At 35.3% G+C, this 18,850-nt stretch overlaps 1 protein-coding gene across 2 annotated transcripts in view; it reads left to right on the top strand.

The window, feature by feature from the left end:
* Positions 1 to 18,850, top strand: part of LOC145664325 (organic cation transporter protein-like) — an 81,555-nt gene that overhangs the window by 36,728 nt on the left and 25,977 nt on the right. For both annotated transcript variants that reach the window (XM_081730900.1, XM_081730911.1), the window contains exons 4-6: positions 3,161 to 3,264; positions 8,471 to 8,625; positions 13,501 to 13,669. In XM_081730900.1, the coding sequence (XP_081587026.1) occupies positions 3,161 to 3,264; positions 8,471 to 8,625; positions 13,501 to 13,669 (428 nt within the window). The remainder of the gene's footprint in view (positions 1 to 3,160; positions 3,265 to 8,470; positions 8,626 to 13,500; positions 13,670 to 18,850) is intronic.

Genomic DNA, 18,850 nt, shown 5'->3' with positions numbered 1-18,850 from the left:
GGAAGTGCACAGTTTCGGGTGCCGAAAACATGAAAAAATGAACTTTAAAGGTCCATAGTTCTACTACTATAGGACCGATCGTAGTCGGATTGAGTAAGGAACTAGTAGGTGAACTATCCAAATATCCATTTTTCAGAACCTCCGCTACTTGCATAATCATTTTTAAAGAAGTTGTTTGGGAGTATTTGATCACTCTCCACCTACCTCTCTTAAAGTTGGTGTGCAAGTACTGGAGTATTCTTAAACGTGGATATTTGAATAATTTAGATTCCAGTTCCTCAGTGACGTCTGGACTTGACTGCAATAGGCTCCATAGTAATGGAACTATGAACTTTTAAAGTTCACTTGTTTCACGTTTTCGGCACCCTATAACTCCAAAGCTGTCCACTTTTGAGCACAGGTCCGTATGAACTTTTTTTTTCTTATTTTGATGTGAGGAATCTGTTTCCAAATTTTGTGACACATTTTTGTAACACCCTATATATAAAGGTATTAGTTAATATATAGAAGAAGTAATTATTTAATCGTTTATCGAAGTTACATAGTTAGGAAAGAATTATTTTTCTCAATATTCTTTTATATAGCTAGGTAGTATATAATTGGGACGAAGCTTCTCTTTACTCGACATAGGGGGCCGCGGTGGCTCAGTGGTAGAGCGTTCATCTCTGGTGCTTGGGGTTCCGGGTTCAAACCCTGCTCCCTCCAAGTGAACTTTGTGATGGACAAACACCGTGTGCGTGGGTTTTCTCGGGGTTCTCCCGTTTCCTCCCACTTTCTTCATTCCACCATCTCATTCATTTCTCATAATCACCGTCTCCTTTAGCCTAACCGGCCTAACCGTGGGACGTAAAACTCAAAGATTTCATTTCATTTTTTTCTTTACTCGACATAGGCGTTCGTTTGTCCGGATACCCCAACGAGATGCCTACACCGTTTTTAACCAAGTTTTCCCATGGTGTTTCGAGAGCGCGCGTTGAGTGTCATAACAGATCGCATGTTCCGATCAGACATACCATTGAGAAATAATCACCGAAAAACCGGATGCCCATTAACTTAACCTTGGAAAAACATTTGGCGCGCCAAATTCTCATTGTAAACAATGGAAAATACAATTTTCAGCATTAGGAATAGGGTGAACCCCTTTTCGTTTTGTTCTGCGAACACAATTTTTCAGAGTCACTATGCTTTTCGCTGATATGCGAAATTCAACTATTTGCATGTCGTGTTCGTTCACGAAAACAATTGATGCGCTAAAAAATTCTGTGAGTAATCAATAAAGATAGATCACTTCACTCTAAATATGCTATTATTGTATACTTAGTACAATTTTACATCCATATAAATATGTGATCTTCCGTATGAAGATGTTCAGTGATATACGGTAAATGAATTATCTTCTCCACGAGTAGGATAGTTGTGAGAAGTAGCGTACGCAGGAATTTATTTCGGGAGGGGTTCAAACTCAATATGAGGGTATTTTATATTAAAATTTCTAAAATTGCTCCTAAAATTAGGTTAAATTTACACAAAAGTCGAATTTTTTTTTGGGGGGGGGTCCGGATCCCCAGGACCCACCCCCTGCGTACGTCCCTAGTTGTGAGTACCTCTATTTCTTTCAACATGATCAAAGTGACCTTGTCAACTTGCTAAACTGATAGTGTAGCTAAAATGTTTCTTAAAAAATAAATGTTAATCTTTTAACGCGCAGGATACACTTTTATTTATTTATTTATTTATTTATTTATTTTTTATGTTTAATGATTAGATCTTCGTTTTATTCAAGTCCCTTAAAAGCTTTCAAGGCTCCTGAAATTTTCTTCAGTCTGTTATGAAGGTGAGGGAACATGGTTTCTTAATGAGAGAACGTTTTAGACAACTCAACTAAATACACTTAATAACCTAAATGAAGAATTCTTGAAAGAGAAATAATAATTTTTCTTGCGTCATCTTATTCTTGTGTTTTCATCAAGTAAGCTAAAGTAGAAAATCTTCTTTTTCTTCTTCTTTTCTGTGATCAATATTTGTCTTCAATTAATAATCAGTTTCACAAGCTGAAATATGGAAAACTACTTTTTAAATATTAGTTTCAAGATTTATACATTGCATTAAACTTCTGTGTATATTTGATTATGATATTATGTCAATCTTTGTTAGGATTACCCTAGACCAAGTTTTTTTTTTTTTTGGGGGGGGGGGTAAAATGTGGAGAGTCCTCCAGAAAAATGTATACACTCTTTGTCACTCTGTATCAGGATACTGGCATTGTTAAATTGTTCTGAAATTTGAGTATGTTGTAGTATGGTTTTTCGCCCAACAAATGTTGACATTTTCAATTGTTTTCAGTTGGGACGCTCGAGAACTTTCGCCTGAAGATTACAGAGGCATGTGCATCAGTCTCCATTGATAGATTGACCGCTGCAGCTGCAGCGACCGGACCGCTCGTCATTCCATGCGCCTCAAACTTGTTAACAGTGCGTTTGATTGTTAGGCGGGTTGGTGGTTCAGTACCAAACTCCCCTCTCCACTGACGCTGCATTTCGATGGCATTCCCAAACCCGATAAAACACTTCAAAACATGCTTACGCTGCTCGAACGTCAAGTGTGCTCCTGCCATTTTCTTTTCTCACTAACCGTGCTGACAGTACCGACATCTGTTGAGCGGAAATCGTACTACAACATACTTAAATTTCAGAACAATTGTCGATGCCAGTATCCTGACACAGGATGACAAAGAATGTATACATTTTTTCTGGTGGACTCTGTATCTCAAAAACAGTTCTTATAAATTGTGTTATCTCATTATATAAAATTATAACATATATAAACTTCTTTCACTCATTGAGCAAAATGAGTACTTGAAGTGTACCAAGGAAGGTTTGCTTGCGACAAAGACAGCACAGTGGCTGACTTATGAGTATTTTTTTTTTTTTACGTTTATATCTAATATATTTTAACATATAAAACGAGCACTACATTTAGAACGTATAACAACGATATTGTTATACGTTCTTATTCTATTCCGATGTTGCCTCTTGAGTTTCCTTAATGTTTGCAATTTGCAATTCAGGATTGCAATTTAGAATTGCAGGTATTTATTGTTGTTTTGCAGTTGGTGCTCGTGTAATAATGTCATAATGAGACACGCATCATCTACTTCCAGTGGGACATAACATGTGACAAGAGATGGATGCTGTCAATAGTTGGAACAATTAATTTCATGTCCTTCTTCTTCAGTACACTTGTGGCGGGAAGTTTATCAGACAGGTAAGGTTTCTTCCTATAAGTTTGCTTTTCATCCACCGTAAATAGATACACACTGGTCACACATAACAGTTTACTATTCTTTTAAAATAATCTAATTAATTGCTTAGTTTTGTTTATGTGTAATATATCTACTTGCTATTAAACTACAAATCTGTAGTACTTAAATGAATGAAAGTTGAATTGAATTAATAACATGCTCAGAAATTTTGCCTAGACTTTGTTTAAATTCCTGTAAAAGTTGCTTATACATTTACAGCAGAGTTTCGTTTGTTTACTTCAGACAATGTAACAGGCTCAGGAATTATATAACTATCATTCAACTTAAAAATTTCTGTAATTTCTGAATACAATATTTCCGAGCTTTCAACTTTCCCTGGAGTCTTGGTCCCAGAGGTTAGAACTGGAAGAAGAAGAAGAAGAAGAAGAAGAAGAAGAAAAAGATCAATAAATAAAATGGAGATTGAATAAGATTTGGTTTTGGTTTGGTATTTTGAGTTTAACGTTCCACGATTATGCCTGGGCGCCTAAGAGAGACATGGACCTACTGATTATAGTGGAATCCGAACCACTTTTTTTCGTTCAACTGTACCTCCACCGGGAATTAACCCAGGACCACGCACTCGAATAAGATTTATACATAACACAGTTTTACAACTCTTTAAAGCTCTCCAAAACTTTAAGAAAAGAACTTTGCTCAATTTAAGTTATTACACTGATCCCAACGTAAAATCGGGTATTTATGAAATAAAATGCAGTTGCCATAAGTTACATAGGCAAAATTAAAAGAAATCTAGAGATCCTAGTCAAGGAGCATATTAGAGAATCAAAAGCGGAAAACCCGGAGTCTGGTTTATCGAAATATTTAAGAGAAACACAGTACAAGGTAGAATATTCAAAACTTTATTGAGTGCTTGAAATGAAGTAAAGAAACTTGTTTCTGAAAATTTATTTATTCATTTAAATGAAACCGAAATTAAATTTGGACAAGGGATGGTTGAGTGATGAATGGAACGCGGTAATTACAAAATTCACACAGCATTGGCGTAACAACAAAAATAATAACACGAGTTGGCAACATTGCAACAAAGGAGAAAAGAATGCACAAGTAAATTCCGCTATATTGCAGATTGCAACATCATCATTTGAAGATTACCGGCGCATATGACAAGTGTTCTCCAGCACAGCTTTTCCCTTGCTGATTGTGTTCCATTTTATTCCTTGATGTTTTTATTCTTCTTCTTTCTGTCTTTAACGTCCGTGACCAAGGCTCCAGAAAAGAGTCGAAAGCTTGGAAATATAAAGAATATTCAGGAATTATAGAAATTTGTAACTAGATGTTCATTTGTTTAATTTATTTGAATAATTCTTTCATCTATTTTCTTTCTTGGCAATACATGTTATTGGATTTTATTCTTAGTCTATTCTTTAGCTCCGGAATTGGAACCCAGGTCCTAAGATATGAAGAACCAATGTGTAGACCAGTCAAAGATTTTATGTTCTTTTATTTATCATAATGCTTCCATTTATGTTACATTCTATTTGTTTATTGGCTCTATACAGAACTGCATACTTTTTCGACTTTTAGGAATGAAGGTGGATTACTTGCATTTGCGAATTCTCAAGTTCCGAGTTCACCTCCAAAGTGTAACCGTTTGGATCTTTTTTAATTGGTTTGATTACAAGATGTCGCTCTTACTAATTGGCTCGAGTTCTGTGTTCTGTCATTCTCCAACTTCGTCTGTGTTTCCGTTCTATTCTCTCGGTTTATAAAGAAAAAAGAGATTATTGTTGATCGAAAAGAAAGGAAAGTTATGTACGAAATTGAAAGTATATACAATTTTTAAAGAGGGATAATAGCCAAGTACTTATTTGTTTCTAATAATACTTTCCGTTCTGGACATATGGTATTTTTTTTTTTTTTGTGTGTGTGGAATGCAAGCTGGTCGCCATAATCTTTTGAAATATTTTATACGAAGTAAACGGCTTGTTTAATTCTGATTACAATGTATCATCTTATAATATTAAACATATATAGTAGGTAGTCTAAAAAGTAGTGAGCTTTTTGTGCACGACGTTAGTCTCCCAAATATCAGGGTATATGAGTCGCAGCAGGTCCGACCTAACGTCATTCGACAACTGACAATTGAAGCTAGTAGATGTACAAAAAGTACTGGAATTCTTATAATTCATTGCGATATTGTGCCATGAAGATTTGTGAACTTTCCGCAAAACTGAGCTACATTTTAAAATATTATTTCGATGAAGATGCAAATGCAGCACAGGCCCGTGAAGAAATTTGTGCTGTATAAGAACAAGATAAGTTATCAAAAGCAACAGCCACAAAATGGTTCATTCGCTTTTGTTTTGGAAATTTCGGTGTCTAAGGTGCTTCTCGCGGTGGGTGACCGATCACAGCAAAACTGAATGATATTTCTGGCAAAAGTCGAGCAATATTGGCATGTCAGAAATCACGACATCACTATTGACTTAAACATCCATTACAAACAATGTTAAGCCATTTGTGGAAAGCTGGCTATAAAAAGAAGATCGACATTTGGGTGTCAGATGATTTGACTCAAGAACATTTACCTGATCGAATATCTATCTACGAATCTCTATTCAAAAGTAACGAACTCGGGACATTTCTGAAGCAGTTGATTACGAGTGATGAAAAGCAGATAAACGATGACAACAATATGAAACAAATATCGTGGTCGAAGGGAGGAGAAGCTCCACAGTCTGTGTCAAAGCTCACTCTGACGCTCAGGAAGATTATGCTGTGCGTTTGATGGTATTGGAAGGGCAACGTGTATCACGAGCTATTGCTGCTGCAGCTGCCGGGCAGAGGAATAGATTTGGACCTGTATTTTCGACAATTAGCTTGAGTTCACCTAACAATTCAAAATAAGTGCTGGAACTGATCAATGGAAAGTTTGTTATATATCCACGCGAACAACGCTAGATCTCACACATCTTTAAGAACCCCTCAGAAATTGAGAGAACTTGGCTGAAATGTTTTAGGTGGCCCCGCGTAGCGTAGTCGCTAACGCTCTCGCCTTCGGTGCGAGCGGTTCCGGGTTCGATTCCCGGTGGGGCCACTCGGTCGAAAAAGTGTAACACGCTTTTTCAGGCAGCCACCCTTTTCCTGGGTTTTCCTCATTCACACCAGGCAAATGCCGGGGTGGTACCTAACTTAAAGGTCCCAGGCCGCTTCCTTCCTTCTCCAATCCTTTCTTCCTTCCCTTTCCCCGGATTGTCTGCTCGCCGAGGGACGTCATCCCTCAAATCGTGAAGGTCTAAATGGCCTTAGATGCCGAAAGCCCAGAAATCTAAATCCTAAATCCTAAAATCCTGAAATGTTTTAGTGCATCCTCTATATAGCCTAGTCCTGGCACCGCCAGATTATTATTATTATTATTATTATTATTATTATTATTATTATTATTATTATTATTAATAATAATAATAATAATAATAATAATAATAATAATAATAATAATAATAATAATAATATTGTTTTTCGGTCTCTGCAGAACTCCCTGAGTAGGTTAGTTTCAAAGAGGCCTGTGGAAACCACATGTCAAAAGTTCTATAATGACGAGGTGGTGTTGCCGAAAAAAAAAAAAAAAAGACAGAAGGTCATCAAACATAATGGTGCATGTGTGCTTTCATAATGTTCTTTTAAAATCGTAATAAATATATTTTCAATTTTGGCCTTTAAAGGCTCAATACTTTTTAGACAACCTAATGTAAAATAAATTCATGTGACAAAGCAAGAAACCTTGAAATACACAATTAAAATATAGATAAAATAAGAACCTAAAATTTGTTCTTCAAAGGAAAAGAGGTGAATCAATTTGCTGTGTGTTATAACTTGGTGTACAGATTTCTAATGTCTATTGTAAAGGGTCCATCTGGTTGCAATTATGTGAACAGACTTTTGGGGGAAATAGCTGAAATTCAGCTCCAATGTAGTGGAGACTATGTAGATTCTATATTCCAAAATCAAGTAGTCCTAAAATGGATGGAACATAATCAAAAACCACGAAACATTAACATTAATGTCAATGGAAAATAAATGAAAAACAAATAATTCCTCCACATATCTCAAAAATTAAAAGAGGGAGAGGGCTGAAATTCAGCTCAAATGTAGAAGAGACTATGTAGATTCTAGATTCTAAAAGCAAATCCTCCTAAAATGAATGGAACGTAGTCAAAAAAGCACGAAACATTAAGATTAATGTCAATGGAAAATAAATGAAAAACAAATAATTCCTCCACTTATCTCAAAAACCAAAAGAGGGAGAGGGCTGAAATTCAGCTCAAATGTAGAAGAGACTATGTAGATTCTAGATTCTAAAAGCAAATCCTCCTAAAATGGATGGAACGTAGTCAAAAAAGCACGAATCATTAACATTAATGTCAATGGAAAATAAATGAAAAACAAATAATTCCTCCACTTATCTCAAAAACTAAAAGAGGGAGAGGGCTGAAATTCAGCTCAAATGTAGAAGAGACTATGTAGATTCTAGATTCTAAAAGCAAATCCTCCTAAAATGGATGGAACGTAGTCAAAAAAGCACGAATCATTAACATTAATGTCAATGGAAAATAAATGAAAAACAAATAATTCCTCCACTTATCTCAAAAACTAAAAGAGGGAGAGGGCTGAAATTCAGCTCAAATGTAGAAGAGACTATGTAGATTCTAGATTCTAAAAGCAAATTGTCCTAAAATGGATGGAACATAGTCAAAAAAGCACGAATCATTAACATTAATGTCAATGGAAAATCAATGAAAAAATTGAAGTCGTCCACATATCTCAAAAACTATAATAAGAAGATGGCTAATTGAAGGCTTATTGCAAAGACATAATGAAGAGCTTAAAATCAATGTATAGCACGTAAGGTAAATATGGATAGAACATTGTCACAAGTCAAGTTGTTTGAGTAAAATCAATAATAATGATAAAGTATATGCATCTTCTTCGAATTAGCCAGGGCGCCTCATGTGGAGGTTACGTGCTTGAAATATCTCACATCTGAATTTGGAATCTCCAGGAACCGCTTTAGCACGCAACGTGACTTTTGACCCGATCACGTGACAAAGTCTGCTCTGTATGGCAACCCGGATTGTCTCTTTAAAAGTCTCGAAATTGCACTTCTGTTCATTTACTGTTTTTTTTTTTCTTTCTTTTCTTTTCCAGGATAGGAAGGAAGACAGTATTTATGGCATTGGTTGTAATTCTATGTATCGCTGGACTAGGACAAACATTGTCCACCAACTACTACATGTATGTTTGTTTCATATTCTTAAATGGCGTCGGTAACTCTGGATTGTATCTAGTGACCTACGTTTTAGGTATGGTATTTTTTTTTTAAATAATAATGCTCGACTTACTGTTTACTTTATCATCTTTTTAGTAGACATTAATTCCTTTTCATAGTATTTCTTGAGCTCCTCCGTGAACTTATGGTTAGTATAAAGCCTTTGGAACGGTGAACCCGAGTTTGACCTCTGGTGGTGGGAGCTCTTGCAATTCGGCTCCTATATCAAGCTGTAGGTTCATGCCTTATATTCCCTTTGTGCTGAAAGGGGTATTAAACTTCAAATCCATGCATTACTTAATTAACCTTAACCAAATTATTACTTCAGTGGTACAAATATTGGGTTAAAATGGATATGAAACTGATAATAAGAAAATATTTCTGGATAATGTTGGCATACTGATTTGATCTACAGTTGGTAGCTCTGTTATATACAAGGGGCAATCAAAAAGTTTCCGGAATGTTGTTCTAGTTTTGACATTTGAAGGGTAAGGGGAAAAAAAAAAAAAGAACAAGGAATGTCCATGTGTGTGCTTTAATGGGTGCTTTGTCCTATCTGTTGGTGACTTTTGGTAGTATTTGACTGTATATGCCATGCATGCGTAGATGTACAAATGTCCATGTAAAAAGGGGCAAAATTTGACTAACCCTATTCATTTTGTACGCGGTTTTCAACATTAAAACGCCGTTTTCTTGAAAATGCAGTTTACGGTGTCAGTGCTTTAAGGAAAACAGCACTGATACCTGTTTTGCCACCGTAGAAAACATCAAAGCCAACGCGACGGCTGAGCTTCGGAAGATACCAAAAGAGAACTTTCGTCGATATTTTCAGCAATGGGATAAGTAGTGGAGGAAGTGTGTATGTTCTGAAGGTGTTTACTTTGAAGGTGATTAAGTAATAAAGATTATATTGTCGTAATAAAGAGCTACAAAAATATTCCGGGAACGTTTTGATTGCCCCTTGTATGTGCACTTGATTTAAATGTCTGAAAATATATAAACTTTACTATAGTGAAAGTAATCATCTAATTTTCTCTATCTCTGGTTTCAAAAACAATGGACGTAACATCTAATTTTCTTTATGTTTGGTTTCAAAAATAGTAAGTGTAACACCTAATTTCCTCTGTTTCTGGTTTCCAAACTTGCGGATGTGATATCTAATTTTCCTTATCTCTGGCTTCAACTAGTTCAAACGATCAACTACAGACGAAGCTTATTTTCTTTTCTGATGTAAATAATATCTTATATCTTTCTCTTTGCATATTAGTGTGTCATTATTCCTATTATCATTTAGTATATTTTTAATATTTTTACCTAATAAGTCAGGATACGTAATTGTAGTGTGCTGTTAAATTAACAAAAAGGATGCTTACCTAATGCGATGAGATATTTACAGTTAATGCATTAGAAGAAAGAAAATATCATACTCAATTTGAACTCAGCTGAATGTTTGCACTTTTATGAGGTTAGTGACTGTAATCATTATTGAAATAACGCTATTGTTTAACAAATTAATAATATAAGAAGCAATTTTGCATGAAGATTCGTCAACTGAAGAAGGTGACAAAGTTCATTGAAACTATTTTGACTCGCAGTAAATAATACGTCGCATTAGATATGCATCCCTTTAATTAGTTTATGCTTGCTTATTTAATTGGGCTATAAAACGTTCTCACAATCTTAAATAAAAGGTATGGGCCACCACACTAAACTTTATCGCTTCAGTTCCTTAAACTAAATTATCTTGTGCTGGAGTTACTAATGAAATGCTTTCTTGTGAAATACAAATAAAATTATGAGGCGTTTCCAAAAAAATACTTCGTCGAAAGAAAATGCACTCCGAAAAGTAAATTAGCCCTTGTATATTTTTCCATAAGAAATGATTTATGCTGTAAGTTACGGTTATTAAAGAAATATTTGTTTAAAAAATAACAAAATCGCATGAGTCATATTTTACAAAACTGTCAAAAAGCTGTTCCACCATTTCATTCATTTCCCATAATCACCGTCTCCTTTAGCCTAACCGGCATAATCGTGGGACGTAAAACTCAAAAATGTTATGTAATGTATGAGAGGATAGGCCAAGTTCAATTCTATGAATTGATTTTTCCCTCTCTATAAAAATAATAGCTTCATAATATGTATGTATTATTTTAGCTGTAGTAAAGTTACTACATACAATTTGCTCTATATACTCGAAGTCGGAAAAACGAAGTGTGCAATAAACAGTTATTAAATCAAGTCTATAGTGCTTTTACTGTAGTTCGATGGACAGAATAATAACTAGCTGTTGCTTGTTGGTGATCGAACGCTAGTAAAAATCTCACTGTTTTCCGGTTGTTATTGATCTAACTATTTTTAACGGGGTTGTTGAAAAAGAAAAAAATATATATATATGAAATATAAACAAAATCATTAGAGCTGTTTTTGACAAAATCGCTAGTTTTATTTTCACCCTTCAGTAAACTAGTTTTATTCTTGGGGGTAGGAAGAAAATTGAAAAATCTCCTTGAAGCATCACATGAAAAATCTTAAGTTTAAAATTTAGTCTCAATACGTTCAACGGTATGGCTTCTAGGCGATTGTACATCAGGAAGAAGGGACAAACAGACGAACAAAATGTCGAAAAATGATTTTTTTCGATATCTATGGGCCATGAAACGTGCAAACTCGTTGAAATATCGAATTCGATTTTCTCTCTTTTTTCACGATCATCATATTTTCTTCTCTCCTTTCGTCGTTCGAAAGTGAAAGCGATAAAGAACTCTTGGTGTAGAAACTACATTGGCTTTGTAAAATGAAATGAAATCTTTGAGTTTTGCGTCCCACGGTTATGTTGGTTAGGCTAAAGGAGACGGTGATGATGAATAATGAATGAAATGGTGGAATGAAGAAAGTGGGAGGAAACGGGAGAACCCCGAGAAAACCCATGCACAATGTGTTTGTCCACCACAAAGTTCATTGGCGGGGGCTGGGTTTGAACCCGGGACCCCAAGCACCAGAGGTGAACGCTCTACCACTGAGCCACCGCGGCCCCTTACATTGGCTTTGTTCTCCAGTGAACAATTCAATATAACCTCTTAATCGATCGTAGTTTTCATAGGTCTCATCCATGCTAAATAATATAAGGATCAGCTTTTCGGTAAATTTCTGGTAGCGAATCATGTTCATTTCTTACACAAATATGGCTGTAAATGTAATGATCACTTAACACAATTAATCTGTAACTAAGAGTCAAATGATTAATTAAGACTATAAATTAATTTAGCTTGGGTTGCATTCCACAATTGGCAATGATCCACCACAAGTTTGTACTTTAGTACTGCGTGGTCGACGTATCGTGTCCTGATGCTGGTATTTCTGGCCAAAGTTCACTACATCTTAATTCAAGTTACCTGCCTCCCATTTCTCAAGTAAGGATAATACGGGGGCTGGGCCAATACCGTAAAAATTATATCCTTATTAGAAATAAAGCTTAAAGTACGTACACGGAAAACATGGGCACTGACAACTCGGATACCGGGAACACTTAGCTGCGTAATTGCAGTTGTTAAAAATGGTGATAATTCAAAAGTATGTATTAAAGAAATTATAAAATACTAATATTTTTAAAATTAAGTTATGTTTTTTAATATACCAGAAATTATAAAAGACGGAAAATAGAGTCTTACTAGGGTTCGACCACCAACAGACAACAGCTCACTATCATTCTATCCATCCAACTACAATAAAAGGGGCCGCGGTGGCTCAGTGGTAGAGCGTTCACTTCTGGTGCATGGGATCTCTGGTTCGATCCCAGCTAGTGCCATGTGAACTTTATGGTGGACAAACACCGTGTGCGTGGGTTTTCTTGGGATTCTCTCGTTTCCTCCCACTTTCTTCATTCCAGCATTTCATTCATTTCTTATCATCACCGTCTCCTTTAGTCTAGCCGGCATAACCGTGGGACGTAAAACTCAAATATTTCATTTCATATTTCAAACCACAATAAAAGCACTATTGAGTTGACTCGATAACTGTTTACTGCGGTTTTCCGAATTCGAGTATATGGAGCAGATTGTATGTAGTAACTTTACTACAGCAAAAGTAATACTTACATATTATTAAGCTGTTATTTTTATATAGAGGTAAAAATCCATTCATAGAATTGAATTTGCCTATCCTTTCGTCTGCTTTTCAGGGTTGTCAGTGACTTTAAATCAGGTTATAATTTAACTAAGTTGTTCTAAAGCAAATATTTCTTAGAAATATTTCATAGCATATTCTTGTAGTACTAAGCTATGAAATCAGGCCTAAGTACAAAACAAAAGTCATTATATCAGCATGTGAAAAAATATTAGACGTGGGTGTACAGGTAAATAATAACAATAAAATTCGGTAAGTTGTTTTTTTTTCATAGAAATAATTTGAGGAACATCTGATATTTTATTATCATACTATTAATAGTAAAAGAAATTTGCCTCAATTTGTTTTTTTGTTTTCTTCTCGTCTTTCAAATAGCTTTTTGCTCCTGAAATACTTAGACCAAGCTAAAATACGGTCCTTATACACATAATTTTACTTTCCTAGTTTTTTAATTAATTAATTAATTTTTTCAGAATTCTCTAAGTTATTTTATAGATACTGTCGCAAAATGATTGAAGTTCTTGGCTTGTGGTTTTGAACGTAGATTTTCCTGACGAAATAAATATCCAAGAAATTTAACATCCAAAATTCCAAAATGTTATATGTTACATGTTATATTCGATGAAATACGAAAAACATCACCTTATTTGCTGTATACAAATCAACTACCTCTATTTATTGAAGATTACTCTGTAGATTTTAATGTGCTGTTGAATCACAGCATAATAATAGAAATATAGAATGTTACATACGGTTTGATCTCACATGTACTTCTTTTTTACAGCCATTGAAATGGTAGGAACGGGCAAAAGAGCATTTTGTACAGCAGTAATGGCGTACGTGTTTGCACTTGGAGAAGTAGCTTTGGGCCTACTTATGTGGCAGGTAACACATTGGAGAACGAGGCATATTATGGTTGGGGTTCCGTTTCTTATATTTCTTACTTACTACTGGTAAGTATATGATATAAAAAAAACTGTTACCTGTTATATAGGATTTGTCCAGGAAGTAGTAGGATTGATTTTCCCCCGTCAAAACGTGGTGAAGGAAGGGGATGTTATTGCCCTGGTTGGGTGGGGGTCTTAGCTACCAGCGCGCCAGCCGTCTCCAAGCCTTCACGGAGTGTAGCTCGAGTTTAAGGTGAACCCCTTTCAAGGTCCCTTGTCATCCCCACAATGAATCGTTTGTTAGAGCAGCGTTACGCGGTGAAGTTTTGCGTCAACTGAATAAAACTGCGAATGAGACCCATTACATGATCAAGACTGGTTATGGGAGTAATGTCATGGGTCAATCAAGTGTTTTTGAATGGTACAAATTGTTTCGAGAGGAAATAAAACAAATTGAAGATGAGCAACGATCCAAATTTTCTCTACAAGTCATCACCGGAGACGAGTCATGGCATTTTGAGTACGACTTCGGGACAAAGTGACAAAACTCTGAATGCCCCCTTCCCCCGCACCTCACCTCTCCCGAAAGAAGTCCGCATGAGCAAGTCGAAAATGAAATTGAAATTGATCCTCTTTTTTGACTGCAAAGGAGTGGTTCACAGAGAATTTGTACAGCCTGGTCAGACTGTGAATGCTGCATTCTACGTGGAAGTATTTGAAAGACTCAGAAAACCAGTCGCCCGCGTCCGTCCGGTGCAATTGCTGGATCATAGAAGCTTCATCACGACAATGCGTCGAACCACATCGCCTTTGCTGTCACGGACTTCCTGCCCAAACATGGCGTCACACAGCTTTCCCAGCCACCCTACAGCCTAGATTCGCTCTTGCAGACTTCTTCCTATTCCCCTGGCTGAAAAGGGTCATGAAAGGATGGTACCACGGCTCGGTGCAGGCCATTCAAGAGGCCGTAACGAGGGAGTTGAAGAGCATTCCAGTTTCTGCGTTCCAAGAAGCCTTTAGTCAGAGGCAGAGTCGCTGGAAACGCTGTGTTGATGCAGAAGAGCCATATTTTGAAAACTATTAAGTCGAAGTGTCAAAATTGTGAATACTTTATTAAGTTCAGTCCTTCTACTTTCCGGACAATCTGTATATATATATATATATGTGTGTGTGTGTGAGACTATATATAAGACTATATATGAGACTATATATATATAAATCTCATAGATATACGTATATATGAGATTTAGTCAAAAATTCCCGGAATGTTGTTGTTGTACTTCTGACATTTGTAATGCAATTAAAATGAATCTTGTACAATACAATCTTAGTTTGTCTAATTATGAATTTTTCAATTGTGAATAGGGTCTAATAGCTAGTGTACAAGTTGTGTAGATAAACGAGTGTGTAAACGATTACTGGCGCAATGTCACAGTTCGAGCGACGCACAAACATCAAGTTTAAGTGTTATTTGGGGTAATATGCTTCAGAGATCTTCATAGCCTTAAAGACAGTTTAGCACCATCAAATATTTGGCTCCTCCCAAAACTTAAAAAAAAAAAAAAAAAAGAGAGAGAGAGAGAGAGAGAGAGAGAGAGAGAGAGAGAGAGAGAAAGTAGTCGTTTCGCCACCGCAGAAGTGATCGAAACCAACGTGACGGCTAAATTTTACAAGATTCCAAAAGAGGAGTTTTGTTGGTGTTTTCAGTAATAGGAGCGGTGGAGCAAATGCGTATGTTCCGAAGGTACCTATTTTGAAGGCGATATGTAAATGCGTATTTATATTATGGTAATAAAGAACTGCAACAAGATTCCGGCAACTTTCTGACTGCTCCTCGTATATATATGATTTCTGAAAAAAAGACATTTAAGCACTTACGGCATGAATAAATTTTGTAGATTAAATTTGACAAAACTATATTCGAAACGAATGAATATATTAACGATGTTTAACACAAATGATAGTTGAATACACTAATCCCAAAATGTTCAGTTAGGAGGTAATATAAATGTGACTTATAAAAACAAATTCAAGTGTATGTTATTCTTTGTGAGTCGAAAAATTGAATATTAAGCATATATTGATTTTTTAAAATTATTATTATTTAAATTATGATACTGTGTCCTTCATACAGCCTTTAACTGTGTTCAGTGGCTCCAGCTAGTTCATAGTTTAATTATAGCTTTTCAACATTCTCCCAAATAATTAGCTTCGGAAAGACCCGATTTATTATACATTTCTATCATTCTTCTATTAACCTATTATGTCTGTTGGGATTAAATTTCGTAACACATTTTTCTCTTTTTTACTCTCTTCCTATCGTTAAATTAACCTTCTATAATTGAGTGTCTCTTATGGTAATACAGAAATCAGTGAATTAAAATGTTAAATTTACGAAAATTTATTTCAAGGTTGTAAATTTTACCTTCAACACGAGCTCAAGTATTAATGAGGAAATGAGCTAAATCTAACGGGGTATCTTTACAAGATTTAAAGAATACAAAAAGTTGCAAGATATTATAAACTAGAAAGGTCAAATAAAATATATTAAAATCTTAGAATCTACGCTTTTAATCTGAGAAGACTCTAAGAAATAGAAAATTTTGTTTTTCATTAACGCATATAACTTTTAAGAATCATATGATAAAATCGAAATTTATCACTCAAAAACTGTCCAGAAAGTAACAGATGTTTTGGAAAAAAAAAAAAATCAGAATGAACAAACCAATTTGTGATATATATATATATATTTGAAAGGTAGATTCCTAAGGTATTTTTCCACATAATCGCCTTACAAATTAAGGCACTTATCATACTATGGCACAAGTCTTTCAATATCGTCACGGTAGAAATTTGTCGCCTGCAATTTCAACCACTGGCTTACACCGGCATGCAGTTCGGCGTCAATATCAAAGCGTTGTGTACCGATCCATGTCTTCATCGCTAGAAGGAGGTGGTAGTCACTCGGCGCCAAATCTGCGCTGTATGGTGGGTGATCGAACACCTCGCATCTAAAACCATCCAAAAGTTGGACGCTTTGCCGTGTGTGGACGTGAGTTGTTGTGGTCGATGGATTTCAATTGGCTTGTGGCTTTTTGCCAACAACAACAACAACAACAAAATAATCACAGCACGCACCTCACAAGAGGCGGGATTTTCTTTTGCAGCGTACATTGTAACACATCACAGAAAGCACAGTAAGAGCGTCATAGTCCTCACGCTAACACAGTTGGATGGGTACTGAGTGTGCCAACATTCTGACACCAAGATGGCGACTCTAGCCCCGCCCACTGCCGCGATAGGCCAAAACGTCTGATACTTTGTGGACAGCCCTCGTATATCAAAATTATCATATACTGTATGTACAATAATATATTAAGTATAATAAATTGAGAAAGTAAATTATACCAATCAGGCAAACATTTACTTTACGTTAAATAAATTAATTAATTTCTTTTTTGTACTTGATGTGTTTGTGATGACTATTACATAATGTTAATATTAGTTTCTATGAGAGTCATATTTTTACTTAATCAGAAAATGTTTGAAAGTTATGAGTAGATAAAAACAGTATTTTAGCTCATTGTAAGTAAAAATATGAATTCTAAAATTTTTTAGCTTATTTTATGTTTGTTCTATTTTTGCTTAGGGAATCCTTTTCCTCTTTATTTCCCCCTCCCCCATTCATTTCACTAGGCGAATACTGATATAGAACGTATCTATAAGATTATACACTGTTGCTTTCCAAATCTATTCGATATCGGTGGTCTTACCGATATCTCTAAAAACCAAACTTGTCAATATACTCATGTTTTCACATCTTGACTACTACGGCTCAGCCTATTCTCATATTAAAGATTTGCAAAAATATTGCAAAATTCTCGCATTCGATTTTTTTAAAATTTAAATTACAGTGAACATCTCATATCATTTTATAAAATCTGACATGGCTTGTTTTAGTAGAAATAATAAATTTACATAACGTTACCGTCGTATACAAAATACTTACTACGTCAGAACCATCGTATCTAGCACGTAGATTCTTATATGTATCGGATTTTCATAATACAAGCACTAGATCACGAGAGAATTTCTTACTATCCGTACTCAGTCATAATTCGGATTCATACTCGAAATTCTTCACAGTAAGTACTACACGCCTCTGGAACAGTTTACCTTAATTAATTCATAATGTTTCAACATTTGCCAATTTTAAACTAGTTGAGAATACTCGAAAAGCATTGCCAGAACGAACTTTAAAAATAATTAATCGGAACTTTTTTGTCCAATATCTCGGGGACGGTAAGAGTGACACGAAAAGTTCCATCACTTCTTTCAGATAGCTTTTGATGCTCTATCAAATAGAGGGCTCAAAACTGAATCATCGACACCAATATCATCTCTCTATGACTTACTGTTCCCGAGATATCACTTCTTAAATCTCCCGAAATCGGAACTTTTTTTGGCCAATATCTTATGAACGGTAAGAGTGATGCGAAAAATTCTACCACTTCTTTAATATAGTTTTTGATGCTCCATCGAATTGAGAGCTGAAAATTGAAAAAAAAAAAAAAAAAAAAAAATTGCAAATAATAGACACACGCACACAGACATAGAGAATTCAATAACGAACCTTTTAAGTTCGTTGAAAATCTATGAATTCCCTTCTCTCAAGCAAGGATAAAGATATTAGAGAGGCATCTTCGTCTTTCCAGCCTTAACCAGTTTATTGATTATCCATAAATGAACACACACCTAATGAATAACCCTTGTTAATTTTTACATTATATATATATATATATATATATATATATATATATATATATATATATATATATATATATATATATATATATATATATATATATATATACAGGGTGGTAGGTAACTCCACCAACAAACTTTGGGAGGCGATTCCTTATACGAAATGGAAGAAAAAAGTTCTAATAAACATGGGCCGAAAAATGCCTCCTTTCAGAGTTATGAAAATTCGAAACATCATTTTTCAAAACTTCCTAACTTAGAAACGATAGGACCTATCCCAAGCGGTTTAAGGAATTACACAGGAACTAGTATGTTCTCTATCTAAATATCCATGTTTTACCATCCTCCGTTATCGGTGAAAGGAACTGTAAAAAGACAGTTGTAGTATAGGAATACTCCTTTAAGTACCGGTGAATTCTGAAACATCGATATTTAGATAGAGCGTATACCAGTTCCTGTGTAATTCCTTAAACCGCTTGGGAT

The sequence above is a fragment of the Thermobia domestica genome, chromosome 1 (assembly GCF_964235325.1).
Source record: "Thermobia domestica chromosome 1, izTheDome1.hap1.1, whole genome shotgun sequence".
Classification (NCBI taxonomy): domain Eukaryota; kingdom Metazoa; phylum Arthropoda; class Insecta; order Zygentoma; family Lepismatidae; genus Thermobia; species Thermobia domestica.
Note: the sequence above shows the minus strand (reverse complement) of the source record. Positions and strands in the feature narration are given on the sequence as shown.